Raw genomic sequence first — 17,779 nt, 5'->3', positions numbered from 1 at the left:
TATGCAAGCATTTGGTTAAATTTCAACCTTTTATGCCATTGTACTTATGCTTTTAAGGATTTTAAAGATTTATGTATGGGTTTTTGTATGTTTTTATTTTTTAAATCCTCGTATGATTTTATGTATGCTTTGTATTTTTCAATCTATGTAATCTGCCTTGGAACTTGCATTCTGGGTGAGAGGCAGATAACAAAAATTTTAATGTCATTGATGAGGATGATAATCATAATCATAATGTGATTTGTGTCAATAGCAGTATTTGTGGCATTAAGTCACAGGAGCACCCATCTTTAGTTTATATTTGCTGAAATCCACTTATTTCACATACTGGAAAACATTACATTAAAAGAATTTTTAAATCCTAAAATTCAATATATGAAACGGGAGTTGTATCTATACAACTTCTTACATTAGAATGCATTTATTCATTAATAAAGGGCTCTCATAATGACAGTTTTATGTGATATCTACAGGAATACATATTATTTAGGGCCTTCTGTTTCTTGTGTGGTTATGATAGCCTTTTCACTTTTTGTTCATACTTCTGGTTTAAACAGTGGCCTTTAATATCTTTTTTTTTTTTTTTAATAATTTTTATTCAAATTTTTCCAAAAACAAACAAAACAAAGTCAAAAAGCCTTTAATATCTTTTAGAAGTACTCTGTGTATTCTTTTCTTTTTCTTTCAACCTTAGGTTTGATGTTGATACAACAGAGCTTCACAGTTGGATTACCCGCTCAGAAGCTGTACTCCAGAGTCCTGAGTTTGCAATATACCGAAAAGAAGGGCACCTGTCAGACTTAAGAGAAAGAGTTAATGTAGGGAAATATTCATATACTTAATTTCAGTTAGAATTTTAGAACTAATTTGCTATCAGATCTTCTCTCTTGAACTACAACGTGTTTGATTATATACCACCAAATGTTAAACAGCTATGCGTTGCTCTCTACCCTGAGTTTGAAAAAAGGCAATTCTTAAATAAATACTAAGATTCAACTAAGTGTTACCCATCCTAGCCGTATTATTTGTACATAGGATATAGTATGTTATGTGAGTGGTATAAAAAATTATAACTCACTGTTTGCAGCTATGACATACCTTCTATACAGTGCATAAAATGGGGGATAGTAACAGCCATTCTGTAAAAACTGAGTTTTGAAAAATCTTGCCCGTAACTTGACATTTCACACAGATCTGTTATCCATTAACGCTGAAGCTATAGTTTATTTACTTTAATGGATGATATACATTCAAAGGCAGTACACCTCTAACTATCAGGTGCTGGGGGCAGGAGTACCAACACAGTTGTGTTGTGCCAGCCACTGTTGGAAACTGAATCTGCACTAGATGGCCTGATCCAGTAAGGCACTTTTTATGTTCCTGCCCTCTACCTTTTTGAGAATGGAAATAGAAGTGAGAAGTATCTGCCTGGATTTAAAATCAGCAAGCCCTTTGCAAGTGGCAAGTGCCAGGTCTGTAAAAACACAATGAAAAGAGTAAGTTGTGCATAATTGTAAACCACTTAGAGTTTTGTTTTGTTTTTACACTCAGGCAGTATATACGTTTTGTTAAATAAATAAAATTAAAATAATCAAGTGTGTTACATTGGTAAATATTGCTGTGCATGGTATTTGAAATATCAAATATTTACATACAGAACAAATGTCAAAATGCAGAACAGTGATGTTATATGCATGTCTTTGGTGTTTCTTGAAATGTTGCCTTCTACATGACCTACATTTTCAAATTAATACTATCATACACTTTTCCTGATTGTGTGCTCTCAGTAGTTTCCACAAGCTACCTACTTGGAGACTATTTTTGTTTGTTTGTTTGTTTAGAAAATTGCTTCCATATGCTGTTTTAGTTCCGTAGATTTAAGTAGCAACCATCATAACATACCTGTTTCCCTGGGTCCTGTGCCATGGGGTGAAAGGAAGTGAATCCCAGCTAAGTCAGAGTGCATCAATCTGCTTTGCTCACACTTCCTTTTAAAAAATCTTATGCTGCCATCAGGTGAAAAGACATTTTTTTTTAAAAAGGCAGTCTTCTACAACATAGCCTAAAAAAAGCTCCTTGTATTTCCTGAGAACACCTCAGAGTAGTGTGAAACTTGGCCAAAGCATGGGGTGGTATAAAATCATAACAGAGACTGCAAGGTTTTATGAATTAAAATTTAAAAATTACTAAAAGAATAAGAAAATATTACTTAGGAAAAATGTTTCACATAGGAATAGCTACAGAAAACCAGCAAATCCTACCAATGAAACAAAAATTACAAATAAACCAACAGATGGACACATTCTGCTTTCCCTTATTTCCATTAGCTATATCTTGCACCCTCCTGCCTAGGTTTCCTGGGTATCTTGAGACCACTCCCTTGATCCCATTGTCCTTTGTTCTGATTCTCTAATATGCTCACTGTGTCTTGTATGCCCCAAATCAACAAGTTGAAGGATATTTGGAGGATTTTAATTCTCCAGTGCAGAAAGGCTGTGTGATCTGTCACATTTTCAATGGATTCCCCTTCTTTCAATTTGATCCATGGGCAGGTCAAATTAACCCCATAATCCCCAAACAAGCTGACATGCAAGATTTATAATTCTATTTAATAGTCAGCAGTCCCCTCATGGTAACGTATGGAACTTAGACTGATATGAGTAGCTGGAATAGTTCAATTGTTCAGTAACCAAGGTTTCCACCACTGCCACAGAATAATAGTGCACTTTTTGAAAGTTGCCTTCCAGCACTGCCCTGTGCTGCCGTCTTGACTCTAGTAACCAGATCTGCAAGGTTATATTGAACATTGCTGAGTAGTAAAATTTTACCTTTTATCATCTTCTTTTATGCTTTGTAATATTCTTTTGCTATGAAAATAACATTTTATGCTTACGGAAAATCAGGTGAATAAAGCAATATTCTGAATTATTCATTTTACCTTTTTATATAGCATGAGTAATCTCTTCATTTGAAAATATTAAATAATAAAAATGTTAGAAAGGACTGAATAATAATACTGAACAGTTTCAACAAATGAGACAGTACTTAGCCTTGGACACAACGACTAATCTGAGACAAATAACATTTACTTTCTGATTAGTTGCTTTCTAGCTACACTGCTCAGTCCTTACTTTGAGACACACAGGTGCATACAGGAATGCATGCTGATAATTTTTTATATTTATCTGCAGGGCTGCAGCATTTTTTTAAAAAAAGTAGTCCATATTAAGTTTAGTGGTAGTGCAGAGTTTTTTCAAGGTATGGGTGAGTAAAGTATTGGGGTACACTGATTTGGCTGGAACTCCATTCCCTTCTCCCCATGACATAGGAGCCAAGGAAGCAGGGTGTGTGATGACAGTTACCTAACAAATCTGTTTGCCCCTTGAATCTATAGGACTGACACAACATATGGAAGTAGTTTTCTAAACAGGCTCTTTGGTTCAGAAAGGGCTCTGTATATTTATGAGCTTTCTCAGTAAGAATATGAAAAACCTCCCACTTTCCAAGACTTCTGCTGATTTCTAGTGACCAACAGTGTTATTTCCATACACTATGTTTTGTCCCCTCGGAATGATAGTTCAGTTTCACCTGTCCTGCATCTACTACAGTGCAACATCCATGGCAGAAAGCTACTTTGAAATGTGTCTGCTCCTCTTAAAACGTGCACCAGGAGTTTTAGATTTGGGTTGAAGAAAACAACCACATAAAACATTTTTAAGTGGGGAAAATCAAAATAATTGAACCAAATTATACAGCCACAAGAGTGGCTCCTCCTCCCTCCTATCCCCTTCCTCTTGCCCCTCCTTCCCCCTCCCCATGCTCTTCCAATCCCCTCCTTCCCTACCTCCATCCTCCCCATTGTCAGTTTTACCTATCCTAACCATGATTGCATAGGGGTAAATTCCATTGAACTCAATAAGCATGCAAATGATCAAACCTGCCCTCCCGTCCCCCTTCATTTGCCCCCCTCCAATCTGCTCCTCCCCCTTCCTCCTCCTCCTCCCTCTCCTTGAGAGTGTGTAAATGCTCCCAGGAATAACTAGTATTTCAAAGAACTGGTAGAATGTGTTATGTGTACAGAAAGAATACTATTCTGCTGTATGCAAACATTCAGGTTAGGAAATATAGTATGTCATCTTGCCAGAGAAGCCATCTATACTGTTTTCTCAATGGTTTTAAAACAGTGCTTTGGAGGTTCCTTCAAGGTTTACCAGGCTTTTTTTTTAATGGGAAAACAAATTATGGTAGATAAACTTCTCTGAAAGTCACCTTGCCTGCCCTATGTCAGAATCTAGACTTGTTAGGGGCTGTATTCTCTATTATGGGGAACACTCTCATTTGCTTCAGAGCAACACTGAGGCCCACTGTGCACTCTGGAATTATACAGCCACAAGAGTGGCTGTATACTATAGCCAGCATAGATTTTTCACATTCCGCAACGTTAAATTGAAAATAACACCATGCCATTCTGATGCTTCCCATAAGCTCCTCTTAAAACAAAACCTTACAAAACATATAGTCCTGAATTCAGAAACGCTTGCTTAACAACCCTGTAAATTTTCATTGATACACAAAACAGTTAGCTTCCTTCTTCCACCTCTCCTGCCCACTCCATCCCTCCCTCCATCCTCCCCATTGTCAGTTTTACCTATGCTAACCATGATTGCATAGGAGTAAATTCCATTGAACTCAATAAGCATGCGAATGATCAGACCTGCCTTTCCCCTCCTTCCCCTCTCCTTCCCCCTCCTTCCCCTCTCCTTCCCCTTCCTCCTCCTTCCCCTCTCCTTCCCCTTCCTCCTCCTTCCCCTCTCCTTCCCCTTCCTCCTCCTTCCCCTCTCCTTCCCCTCTCCTTCCCCTTCCTCCTCCCCTTCCTCCTCCCCTTCCCCTTCCCGCCCACCTCCCTTCCCCCTGGTCAGTTTTACCTATCCTAAGCATGATTGCATGGGAGTAAATCCCACTGAACTCAATAAACATTCAAGTCATCAAACCTGTTCTTCTCCTCCCCTTCCCCTCCTGCCTGCTCCCCTCCCTCTTCTCCCCTCTGCCCTGCCCCCTCTCCCTCCCACTTCTCCCTCCCCCTTCTCCCCCCTTCTCCCCCTCCCCTCCACATCCCCTGTGGTCAGTTTCACCTATCCTAAGCATGATTGCAGGAAAGTAAATCCCACTGAACTCAATAAGCATGCAAATAATCAATTCATTCTCAGCAAACTTGCAGAGGATCCTATTTCTCACCTCCTTGATTAAAAAGCAGAGAAATTCACTAATAGGCAAAAAAAACCTTGCACTTTAAGAACGTACCTATAGCCCACATATATTTCTATCAAACTTTAAACAGGAGGGAAATTGGGCAGTTATAATGAATGCACCAGGGGAGCAGGAGACCTGACCTCCTCTCTGAAGTATTGGACTGCCCTACAAATTTGTCAAATTCAAACACAATTTGGGTTGGTCTTTCACAGTCCAACTGTGGAGCTTGGAAGAATTTGGTAATGTGCCTTTGAGCATATAGCAAGTGGTGGCAACACCTGCAATCAGCCCAAACAATAGAGAAATGACATGCACTGTGCTGTTCTTATTTTAGCAGGGAGAAAGCAACATAATTAAAACAGTTGATATAGTTTAGAATATAGTGATAGAACTTTAGATAGTCACTTTAAATATGTCTGATTTACTTTGCAATTTTAGTGAAGTTTCCTATAGGAAATCATTTTTTGTTTCTATTTCTGTGAATATGTGAAGTACAGCAACACTTTGCAAAATTTACATTAAAAAAACTCCAAACATAATTGTGGAATAATGGCACTGACTATTCTGCAGAATAGTCTCCAGTGGACATCAGGAATATTTTACTTTGCACATGATAAAACAGTGGGAGGTGAAATATATTCTAGCAAATTTCTAGGTGTGCTCTATGTTTTTAATTGACTGTGCCCACCTTGCTTTAAATGAAGTAGTTTAGACATAGCAGGCTGAAAACATGCATCCTCTTTTTTTGCAACAGCTAGAGTCATTGCTGAAGTAGCAACATATTGTAATCAGTCTGATTTTACATCAAACTGCAGTTTCAGATTCAACAATTAATGCACCCAAAATAGAAATAGAACATAACCTTTTGAAACACAAAAGGCTGTCTTCACCATCATATGACATTGACCAATAAAAAGGCTTTGAAATTAATAAAAATAAATTTGACACAGATTTCTAGGATGAATAATGAGGGAAATAAAATTTTCTAGATTAGATTCTCTGCAGAAACTTTAGTAACACAGGAAAGAAGCAAAGTAAGAAGAACACCAACAATCATTCAAAAATATAATTCTCCATCTTTGGAGATGGCAGGTGTTGCCACCACTCACCATATGCTCAGCGGCACGTTACCCAATTCTTCCAAGCTACACAGCAAATGGATTGGACTGTGAAAGACCAACCCAAATTGTGTTTGCATTTTGACAAATTTGTAGGGCAGTCCAATATCTCAGAGAGGAGGTCAGGTGTCCTGCTCCCCTGGTGCATTCACTATAGCTGCCCAGTTTTCCTGCATTTTAAAGTTTGATAGAAATATATGTGGGCTATAGGTACATTCTTAAACAGCAAGGTTTTTTGCCTATTGGTGAACATTTATAAAGATTGGTTAAAATATGTAGGATAGAAGTTTAAACTGTCTTCGACTATTCATTTTTATACTTTTATCTTCTCTACAGATTGTGTTACATATTCCAAAATATTTATTTTTATGTTTATATTTTTTTAATGGCTTTAGAATATATTCCATTGCTCTATATAGCAAAGTCCGTTTTCCTTTTTTTAGTTTTGCTTGGTCTTGGTGATTGGACAGCTCAATGCATGCCCGTTATATTTGCAGCATTGCTATGCTGTTTAAAAGTGATGGCAGAGGCCCATTGCATAGTGGAAAGGATGTTTATTTTTATTTGTCCATACTACAAAAACCACAACCATTCTACAGGCCTTCTCTGGATCATGCTTTTTATCCCATCCTATAATATAATTACTGAGAAACTACTTATGTCCCCAAAGCACAATTTGACAACCTAACTCTATGCAAAATAAAATAGGCGAGCTATACAAATTATTAATTTAAGTATTTAATCAAGCAATCTAGTTTTTAAAAAAATAGGTTTAGCTCTAATTTGGTTTTAGTAAAAGTTGTAACATCTTATGTAATAGTTTACCCCCCCAAAGTTTAAGTACACTTCCTAACTACAAAATAGGGCAATAGTAGAAAAGTATGAGTAAAAGAAAGATTAAATTCTATTATATGCGCAGAATAGGGCAGTGCAGGAAGAGAGAAATTTGGATCAATAGGAGCAATACGAGGAAGCTTAAGCTTTCAGAAGCACTGACACTTGAAAGCCCTGTCCAGATTAGCTCTAAAAGACCCTGCTATTAATGGTTTTAAACATATTTATGCAATCATGGGGCTAGATGTTTCTTCAGTGGGTTATAATTCATTTTGAAAAGTATTCCATGTGAAATAGTCAACTTTTGTTCTCATCTTGTAGGCCATAGAAAGAGAAAAGCCTGAGAAATACAGGAAGCTCCAAGATGCAAGCAGATCAGCTGAGGCCCTGGTGGAACAGATGGTGAACGGTAATTACATGGCAGTTGATTTAGATAATCTTCTTAGGGATTAGATAAACACACAGCTTCATATTTATCACATGAATTATATTCGCAAAGCACTTTGTGAAGGAACAGTAAATTAAAGCAGGTTTGTATTTTTTATGAGTTTGTTTTAAATGTTATCTTTTAATCAGAATAGGAGAAACACTTGAAATTTAGTACTGTGAGCTAAAGCATAGTGCAAAATCCAGTTTTTCCAATACGGCCCAGGCTATTAACAAGCTGCTGTCAGTCCTTGCATATTAATTCAATTCACAGTCCCATTTTTTGGTCTTAAACTTTAGAACTTATTTTTTTAAACTTTGGGAAACTGCAGATTATTTAAATTATCTGAGAGGAGTTTGACCTTATTTTTAGTGGACATCACTTTGATCACATGACTCCTCTGTATAGTTTCTTGAACTTGCTTCCTTTACCCTATAATGGTTAACTTTTCTTCTTTTCTTTAAGTGTTTCTGCCATCTTGTTCTTGCCTACCAACCTACCTTTTTTTTACTTTTATGTCTTTTCTTTCTATCTACGCATCTGCCATAAAAATCTTTTCAAGCCCAGTTTTTATATCTCTATCTGTATGCATTTTGCTTCCCATTGAATTAACATCCCTCATAACTTAAAGATCAATTTCTTTAGGCAGGTAATTTGCCATATAAGTTGCTTCCTCAAGTTTTTTCTGGCCTTCTTCTTTGTTTATTGTGACACTTTGATTGTCAGCAAGAATTGTCTTCTTTTTTTAAAAAAACTCAAAAACACCAAGTCTGTTTTTAGGCACTAAAGTGACTAAACATTAACAATGCAATGCTATACATAATGTTTTTAGGAGTAAGCCTCATTGAGTTTAATGGAACTTACTCCCAGGTAAGTGTGTATGTGTCCTTGCCAGTCTGACAAGTTTCAAGAACACTGAATGAGTCCTTTAATTCCCTTACACTGCCATTTTGAAATATTTTTCATTTTAACAAAGAATATAGATTTAATAGTTGTATTCTGAAGTAGACTTCTAGGTGTTTTATCCTTCTTTGATAGATGAACAACAGTGCTGATTAAATCCTATTGTCTCCAGTGGGATTGAATGTCGTGAGCCAGGCAGAGAAGGGGCGGGTAGGCGAGATTGAATCAGAGGATGAATACTTGGAGTGGTGACCTGGGAAGGGGTAGATAGTGGGATGGACTCACAGAGTGCCCCAGCCCCCTCAGTTCCTGCCCCCATGGAAGCGCCACCACCAAAGACTCAACCTCACATGTTAGACATTTCCCAGCCGAGTGCTGCCCAGCCACCCCCGCCCAAGCTGTCAGTTAGCAGCCCTCCTCCATCAGAGTGGGAAGCTAAGATCAAACCACATTCACCTTGCACTCAGGGCTGCAAGAAATGCAAAATTCAACAGGCTGGGCTAAAAAGGAGCTTGCTTGTGCACGCGAGACCCAAGCTTACTTAAAGGGACGCAGGGGAGGGAATTTAGTGTTGAGTCAACGGCTTAGTGCCGTGTTAGCAAGCTTAGTCAATATTAGCTGAGGACCAAAGTTTCTAGCAAGTGTAGTTAGCTTAATGTAGTTAGGTTAGGAGCAGTGCTTTTGATATAACTGTAACTTTAATAAAAAGAGAAAAAATCACAGCCGCGTCTGGATCTCTAGACTTCGGCAGGAGATTTAGCAGCTGGACTAAGTACAGGATTGAACCCATCATTTTTCAGAAAGAAAGTGACTGAAGCGTTCAGTCTATCAAGTAGTTCCAGGGCTGGTCCAAGACATTTTGCTGCCCAAGTCAAAGGACAAGATGGCACACTCATATTCTATGAGTCAAAGCTGACTGGCAGTTGAATCTTACTTTCAGCTGGTGACAGGTTAGCATCTTCCACTGCACTTTTAGAGAGCCTAGGGTAGTCTGTGTGGCGCACACAGCTCTGTCCTCCAACAGAGGGGTGTGGCCAGGGCCCCCAAGAAGTATGGCAAGTGGGCTGCCACTGCTGCTCTACCCCTTCACCATCGTTCAGCATCTTCTGCCTGAGGTGGGTGCCTCACTTTTCCTAATGGAAGGGTCAGCACTGAGTAGTTCATATATGGTAATGCTGATGACTTATTGTTTTAGTTTCTACCAAACGTTCTGCAGTGAAGAGAAAATAAATGCTGCTTTATTGGGTTAGAAGCACAGGAATCTGCCTTGTACTCTATTCTGACTGGCTCTTGCACATCATCTGCCATCTGATCCTGCTAACTAGGGATTGAACCTGGGACCTTATGCATATACAACATTTTCTACCATTGTGCTATAGCAGCTCCCCTCAGTTATACCAGCTGTTTGGAAAGGTGAGGTTTGGTGCTGCATCTGCAATTCTCCCCTGCATGGGTGGGGGACAAGTTAGGATGCCCCCCCCAGAGACTGATGGAATCTGATAGATTCCTAAATGCTCTGTAAGATTTTCCAATGGATAGACCAGGTGATCCTGTTGAGGCCCTAGTCTCACTACGGAATGGTAAGACTGATAGGGCCATTGACACAATCACTCCTGAGGGCCCTGTCTGGTCCCATGGAGCCCACTTTGCTCCTTGATATACTGAGGAGCTGCCATCGATGAAATAGACTGGGCGAGGGCTAGAGCGTAAGTGGCAGAGATCTCACTCCAGAGCAGACCAAGCACTTCTTCAGGCTCACAATTGGTCCTACCATACGGCAGTGGGGGCAGCAAAGAGATCATAGAATCATAGAGGTGGAAGGGGCCTATAGGGCCATTGAGTCCAACCCCCCACTCAACACAGGAATCCAAATTAAAGCATACTCAACCGGTGGCTGTTCAGCTGCCTCTTGAATGCCTCCAGTGTTGGAGAGCCTACCACCAACCTAGGTAATTGGTTCCATTGTAGTACCACTCTAACAGTCAGGAAGTTTTTCCTAATGTTAAGCCAAAATCTGACTTCCTATAACTTGAATCCATTATTCTGTGTCCTGCCCTCTGGAATGATTGAAAAGAGATCATGGCCCTCCTCTGTATGACAAGCTTTCAAGTACTTGAAGAGTGCTATCATATTTCCGCTCAGTCTTCTCTTCTCAAGGCTAAACATGCCCAGTTCTTTCAGTCTCTCCTCATAGAGCTTTATTTCTCGTCCCCTGATCATCCTCGTTGCCCTCTTCTGAACCCGTTCTAGTTTGTCTGCATCCTTCAAAGTGTGGTGTCCAGAACTGGACACAGTACTCAAGATGAGGCCTAACCAGTGCCGAATAGAGGGGAACCAATACTTCACACAATTTGGAAACTATACCATAATGCAGCATTAAATAACATTTGCCTTTTTTACAGCCACATTGCACTGTTGGTTCTGTCCTGCCCAGAGCCCAAGACATGAGACAGAAGCAAGGCTTGATTTAATTCTCTTTTTATTAGAGTGATGGTTACATCGAAAGCAGTGTGCTTCATAAACCTGTCTACTCTAGCTCACTACTTTCCCTAGCTAAGCTACCTAAACAGTCTCTGCAGCATGTGGGGAGAGTTGAATCAGCACTGAAGCCTGGGCGGACACCTGCTTAAGTAGGGAAGGTCTTTGCCCATAAACAACGGCTCCTCCAAAGTTCCACCCTCTCAAGGTCCCTTTTCTCGCACCGTCTCATGTGGGGTGAGGTGGGGCAAGTCTCTGACGGCCCATCTGACAGCAGGGCTTCACTAGGTGACGGCTTGGCTTCAGGGAGTGGGAAGCTGCTTGGCGGAGAAGCATTTGAAGTGCCAGGTGGGGATTCCTGTGGGAGCGTGGTTGGTGCATGTGAGGGGTCGCCTCCCAACAGCTCAGGCGGGGGGCTCGCAGCTGGAGCAGGAACTGCCTCAATGGAGGGGTTGGCTGAGGGAGTCTGCGGACTGACTGTGCTCCCCCCTCCTTCATTGCTGTTAGGGACCTCATCCTGATCTGACTCCTCTCCCTGAGCTAACTCCTCTTGCACCTGGGGTGTGACATCATCCCCCCTCCATGCATTATCTTCCCCCACCCCCTGGGCTTGGGCTTGTCTGGGTAAGCATCATGGAATTGGGTAAGCGTCACCAAGTCCAGCGCATGAACGTTGTCGGCCGATTCCCACGAACACTCCGTCTGGTCGAATCCCTTCCAGTAAATCAAATATTGTAGCCGCCCTCGGTGCTTCCGCGAATCCAAAATCTGTTCCACTTCATATTCCTCTTGCCCATTCACTGCAATGGGGGGGCAGAGGCACCTCTGGCATTCTGTGCGGATCTGGAGGGTGTAGGGAAGAGTAAGTAGGGAACGATGAAACACTGGGTGTATCTTGAAGGAAGGAGACAGCTTCAGACAAAAAGCCACTGGATTGATCTGAACCTCTACCTCAAAGGGGGCCACCTTATGATCTTCTAACTTATGGCAGTGCCCCCTTGTAGGCAGATAACGTGTGGACAGCCGCACCCTGTCTCTCACAGTGATTACGGGCCCCTCCTGTTGATGTTGATCTGTAATTCTCTTATAGTCCACCTTCATCCTCTCTAACTGTTCCTTTAACAGCTGCTGCATTGCCTGGAGCTCTTGCATGAAGTCCTCAGCTGCTGGAATGGAGGGGCTGCTGTGTGGGGCAGCGAACGTTTGGGGGTGGTATCCCAGGTTGGCAAAGAATGGAGTCTATTGCGTGGTAGCGTGCACTGCATTGTTTTAAGCGAACTCGGCTAAGGGCAAAAAGGACACCCAGTTGTCCTGCTGGTAGTTGACATAACAGCAGAGATATTGCTCTAACGTGGCATTCACTCTCTCTGTCTGACCATCCATCTGTGGGTAATGAGATGATGACAGTCTCAGTTCAATCTTCAGCAGTTGCCACATGGCGTGCCAAAACTGAGCCATAAGCTGCGTATCTCGGTCCAAAACTAAACTGTCTGGGAGGCCATGCAACCTGTACACATGCTGCACATACAGTCGAGCCATGTCTTGTGCATTTGGGAGTCCCGTGCACAGAATGAAATGAGCCATTTTAGTAAAAGCATCCACCACCACCAACACTGTTGTCTTCGCCTGTGAGGAGGGAAGGTCAGTGATGAAGTCCATAGTTACAATCTGCCAAGGACCCTGGAGGTTAGGGAGTGGCTGTAAGGATCCTGCTGGCCACCCTGTGACATGTTTAGCTCTGGCACAGGTGGGGCAGGACTGGACGTAGCACTCCACCTCCCCCTTCATCCGAGGCCACCAAAACTCTGATTGCAAAGTTTTGAAGACTCCAAAGTATCCAGCAGTGGGGGAGTCATGACACTGCGGCAGGACTTTGGCTCTCACTCCCCGGGGGACATGTACATAGCATCATGATGGTACAGCACCCCGCTTCAGCGTGTAGCCCTCCGCACTCCCGGTAGGCTGCTCCTCTAACTCTGAGCACTTCTCCTTGACAAATGGATCTTGTTCTTGTGCCAACTGTAGATCCTCCACCCAGGAGTCCTGGCACACCCCTGCCACCATCTTCTCAAGGGGTATGATCAGTTGTGGCGGTCTCGTAGTCAGATTCTCCAGGTATTCCGGTTTGCAGGAGAGGGCATCTGCCCACTTATTCTGCGCCTGAGCAATGTAATGGAACTTGAAGTGGAAGCGAGCAAAGAACTGCACTCAGTGCACCTGCCTCTGGTTCAGCTTATGGGCAATGTAGAGGCTCTCCAGGTTCCGATGATTGGTGCACATCTCAATCTTGTGCTGTGCTCCATCCAAAAGGTGTCGCCAAGTTTCAAATGCATCCTGAATGGCCAGCAACTCCTTTCCCCACACGTTATAGTTTTGCTCTGAGTAAAAAGTAAGCGCATGGTCTCAGACCCCACCCCTATGCTGGTTGTAAAAGCACTGCGCCGATGGCCATATCTGACAAATCCGTCTCCACCACAAAGGGGTGTGCTGGCTTTGCGTGTTGCAGTATGGGCTCTGAGGCGAACCGCACCTTCAGCTCTTCAAAGTCTTCTCGCGTGGTGTCAGTCCAGCAGAAGGGACCCAGCCCTTTCAGACAGTCCATGAGGGGCGCATTCTTGTCAGAATAATTAGCAATGAACTGATGGTAGCAGTTCGCGAATCGCAGGAACCACTGAATGACTTTATTTGTTTTGGGCAGCTGCCACGTGAGGACGCAGTGAACCTTGCTTGGATCCATCTCCACCCTGGTGAGGGAAATGTGATACCCGAAAAAGTCCAGCATGGTCAGGTCAAAGCCGTACTTCTCCAGCTTGGCATAAAGACGATGTTCCCTGAGACATAGCACTGCCTGTATGCGTTCTTCGTGTTCCGCTGGGGAGTCCGAATAGATGAGGATAGCCTCCAGATACACAATCATGAACCGGTCCACATAGTCTCTAAATATGTAATTCATGAAGCTCTGGGAGACCCCTGGTGGCTGGCATAGTCCGAAAGGCATGACCAGGTACTCAAACTGTCCATAATGTGTCTTGAAGCATTTGGCTGCTTCTCCTTCCAAGAAGCTGATAATAAACGGCACTTTCACATCATCATTTGGAAACTCGGCCTGACGTACATATATGTATAGTGCACACTGGGCAAGGAACGTGGCAAATTGGTCACTCTGGCCACCATAGCGAGGAGGTAGTCCCAATGGCACCTTGACTCAGACAGGTGGTGCGGCTGCCAGTACTGCGCCTCCTTGCGCAATCACGGCTTGAAGGTTTAGATTCTCAAGTTGGAGATTCTGGGTTACTGCCTGGAGATTCTGGACTTCGGCGTACAAGGCTTCAACAGTTCCTTGAAGTCTCCCTTCGGCGGCGGTGCTAGCCTCCATGGTGTCAGTCATGGGAGCATCGGTGAAGGGGGTGATGGCTGATTCAAGCTGTCCTGCCCAGAGCACGACACAGACGTGAGGTTTGGTTTAATTCTCTTTTTATTAGAGTGATGATTACATCCAAAGCAGTGTGCTTCATAAACCTGTCTACTCTAGCTCACTACTTTCCCTAGCTAAGCTACCTAAACAGTCTCTGCAGCATGTGGGGAGAGTTGAATCAGCATTGAAGCCTGGGCAGGTGCCTGCTTAAGTAGAGAAGGTCTTTGCCCATAAATGACAGCTCCTCTGAAGTTCCACCCTCTCAAGGTCCCTTTTTTTGCGCTGTCTCGTGAGGGGGGGCGAGCCTCCGATGGCCCATCTGACAGCAGGGCTTCACTAGGTGATGGCTCGGCTTGAGGGAGCGGAAAGCTGCTTGGCGGAGAAGCGTTTGAAGTGCCAGGTGGGGATTCCTGCGGGAGTGTGGTTGGCATGCGCGAGGGGTCACTTCCCAACAGCTCAGGCTGGGGGCTCACAGGTGGAGCAGGAACTGCCTCGATGGAGGGGCTGGCCGAGGGAGTCTGTGGGCTGACTGTGCTCCCCCCTCCTTCAATGCTCTTCCCTCCTTCAATGCTCTTAGAGTCCTCATCTGACTTCTCTCCCTGAGTTAACTCCTCTTGCACCTGGGGTGCAACAGGTTCATATTCAGCTTGTGATCAACAACAATCCCAAGATCTTTCTCGCATGTAGAATTGCTGAGCCAAGTATCCCATCTTATAACTGTGCGTTTAGTTTATTTTTCCTAGGTGTAGAGCTTTGCACTTATCCCTATTAAATTTCGTTCTGTTGTCTTCCGCCCAATGCTCCAGCCTATCAAGATTCCTTTCAATTTGGTTCCGTCTTCCTAGGTATTAGCTACTCATCTCTATTTTGTATCATCTGCAAAAAAGAAATTATGGGTTTTAATTTGGTATGGTTTTAAATTTGTATACTTGTTTTTAATTGTTGTAAACCACCCAGAGATCTCTGGCTATGAGTCAGTATATAAATGCAATAAATAAATGAATAAATAAATTTGATAAGCATTCCCTGCACCTCCTCATCCAAGTCATTAATAAAAATGTTGAAGAGCAGTGGACCCAGGTACCCCACAGATCCTTCTTTGCTGCCTCCGTTGTGTCCTTGAGGAGCTGCCTGACTAAGTTGTTCAATGTGGTCCAGAGATTGGTCATTCCTGACCAGAGGAATGGACCTCTGGAGCACACAGTGTCCAGCTGTAAACAGCTGGCTAAACACTTTGAGGAAAAAGTCACTCAGCTCCAAGTGATTTAGACGCTACTATTATGGCCGTGCCAGCCGAGGTGTCCAATGCAATGTTGAAACCAGTGTTGTGGGATCAGTTCCAGTTAATGCGGCCTGACGATGTGGACAAGATGCTTGCAGTGATGCGCCCAACCACCTGGTCTTTAGACCCTTGTCCATCCTGGCTTATTAAAACTAGCCAGAGTGGGGTGACTGAAAAGGTCACGAGCATAGTAAATGCATCTTGTGTGGTGGTGTGATGCCCGCCACCCTTAAAGAGGCGGTGGTGCGTCCACTTCTTAAAAAGCCTACACTGGACCCAATGGAGTATAACAACTATAGACCAGTCACCAACACCCCTTTCCTGGCAAAGGTGGTGGAGAAGGTGGTTGAAGAGCAATTGTAGGTATTCCTGGATGAGACTGATTATCTAGATCCATCACAATCTGGATTCAGACCTGGTTTCAGAGCAGAATCAGCCTTGGTTGCCCTGATGGATGACCTTTATTGTGAGAGAGACAGGGAGAATGCAACCCTGTTACTTCTACTCGATCTCTCAGCGGCATTTGATACCATTGACCATGGTATCCTCCTGGACCAACTTAGAGGGATTGGGTATTGGAGGCACTGTATTACACAGTGATTCCGCTATAACCCTCAGGGTCATGTCCAGAGAGTAACACTGGGTGAGTGTTCCTTGCCCCCCTGGTATTTGTGCTATGGGGTTCTGCATGGTACTATTCTCTCACCAGTGCTATTCAACATCTATATGAAGCCATTGGGAACAGTCATCAGGAGTTTTGGAGCAAGGTGTCAGCAGTATGTTGATGACATGCAGCTCTGTCTCTCCATAACATCAGAATCAGAGAGTCTGTGAACGTTCTGGATTGGTGTCTGAATGCTTTATTGGAATGGATGAGGGCCAATAAACTGTGGTTGAATCTTATGCTTGAATAGAGGCTCTTTGGGTACGTGGTTCCTATCTGGGAGATAGGCAGGTTACCTGTTCTGGATGGGTCGTGCTCCTTCTCAAGGACTAGGTCCATAGCCTTGGGGTACTCCTGGATTCATCTTTGTCACTTGAGGCTCAAATATCCTCTGTGGCTAGGAGTGCCTTTTACCAGCTTTGTCTGGTTTCTCAGCTACAGCCATTCCTGGACAGGGATAGTCTGAGCTCTGTATGTAGTTCATGCATTATCTGTCTGTCTGTCTAATTAATTAATTAATTTGTATCCTGCCCTTCCTCCCAGTAGGAGCCCAGGGTGGCAAACAAGAGCACTAAAAACACTTTAAACCATCATAAAACCAGACTTTAAAATATATTAAAACAAAAACATCTTTAAAAACATATTAAAACAAAACATCTTTTTTAGAAAAGGTTTAAAAACATCTTAAAAAGCAATTCCAACATAGACTCAGCCTAGAATAAGGTCTCTGCTTAAAGGTCTTCAGTAGGCATCGAAAAGATAACAGAAATGGCACCTGTCTAATATTTAATGGGAGGGAATTCCAAAGGGTAGGTGCCACTACACTAAACATCCATTTCCTATGTTATACAGAACGGACCTCCTGATAAGATGGTATCTGCACTGGTAACCTTGAGGCTGGATTACTGCAACACACACTATGTGGGGCTGCCCTTGGCTCTGGTTCAGAAGCTCCAGCTGGTGCAAAATGTGGCGGCCAGATTGATGATGGCAGCGTATGGCCAACAACATGTGACACCACTTTTAAAACATTTGCACTGGCTGCCCATCTGCTACCGAGCCAGGTTTAGGGTCCTTGTATTAATTTACAAAGCCCTAAACAAACAGGTCCAGGGTATCTTAGGGACCAACCCTTTTATCCCAACTCAGTCGCTGAGATCTTCTGCAAGAGAGGCTTTGGCTGTCCCCCGTGTTTGCGAGGTTCATTTAATGTCGAAATGAAATTGAACTTTCAGTGTCATTGGCCCAGTTTTCTGGAATGCTCTGCCAGAAGAGATTCAGCAGGCACCTTCTGTTGCAACTCTTAAGCGCCTGCTTGAAAACCTTTATGTTTCACCAGGCTTATGCAGGCAATTAAGAACATGCTTGTTTTGCAATAATTAACCTTTGTTTTTGTTGTATTTTTAAT

The 17,779-nt window shown here is 42.9% G+C and overlaps 1 protein-coding gene across 12 annotated transcripts in view; it reads left to right on the top strand.

Annotated features, from left to right (window-relative positions):
• Positions 1 to 17,779, top strand: part of DMD (dystrophin) — a 2,032,119-nt gene that overhangs the window by 756,332 nt on the left and 1,258,008 nt on the right. For all 12 annotated transcript variants that reach the window (XM_061627388.1, XM_061627390.1, XM_061627384.1 and 9 more), the window contains 2 exons: positions 695 to 818; positions 7,524 to 7,611. In XM_061627388.1, coding sequence (XP_061483372.1) covers positions 695 to 818; positions 7,524 to 7,611 — 212 coding nt within the window. The remainder of the gene's footprint in view (positions 1 to 694; positions 819 to 7,523; positions 7,612 to 17,779) is intronic.

This window comes from Rhineura floridana, chromosome 5, assembly GCF_030035675.1.
Source record: "Rhineura floridana isolate rRhiFlo1 chromosome 5, rRhiFlo1.hap2, whole genome shotgun sequence".
NCBI lineage: Eukaryota > Metazoa > Chordata > Lepidosauria > Squamata > Rhineuridae > Rhineura > Rhineura floridana.
Note: the sequence above shows the minus strand (reverse complement) of the source record. Positions and strands in the feature narration are given on the sequence as shown.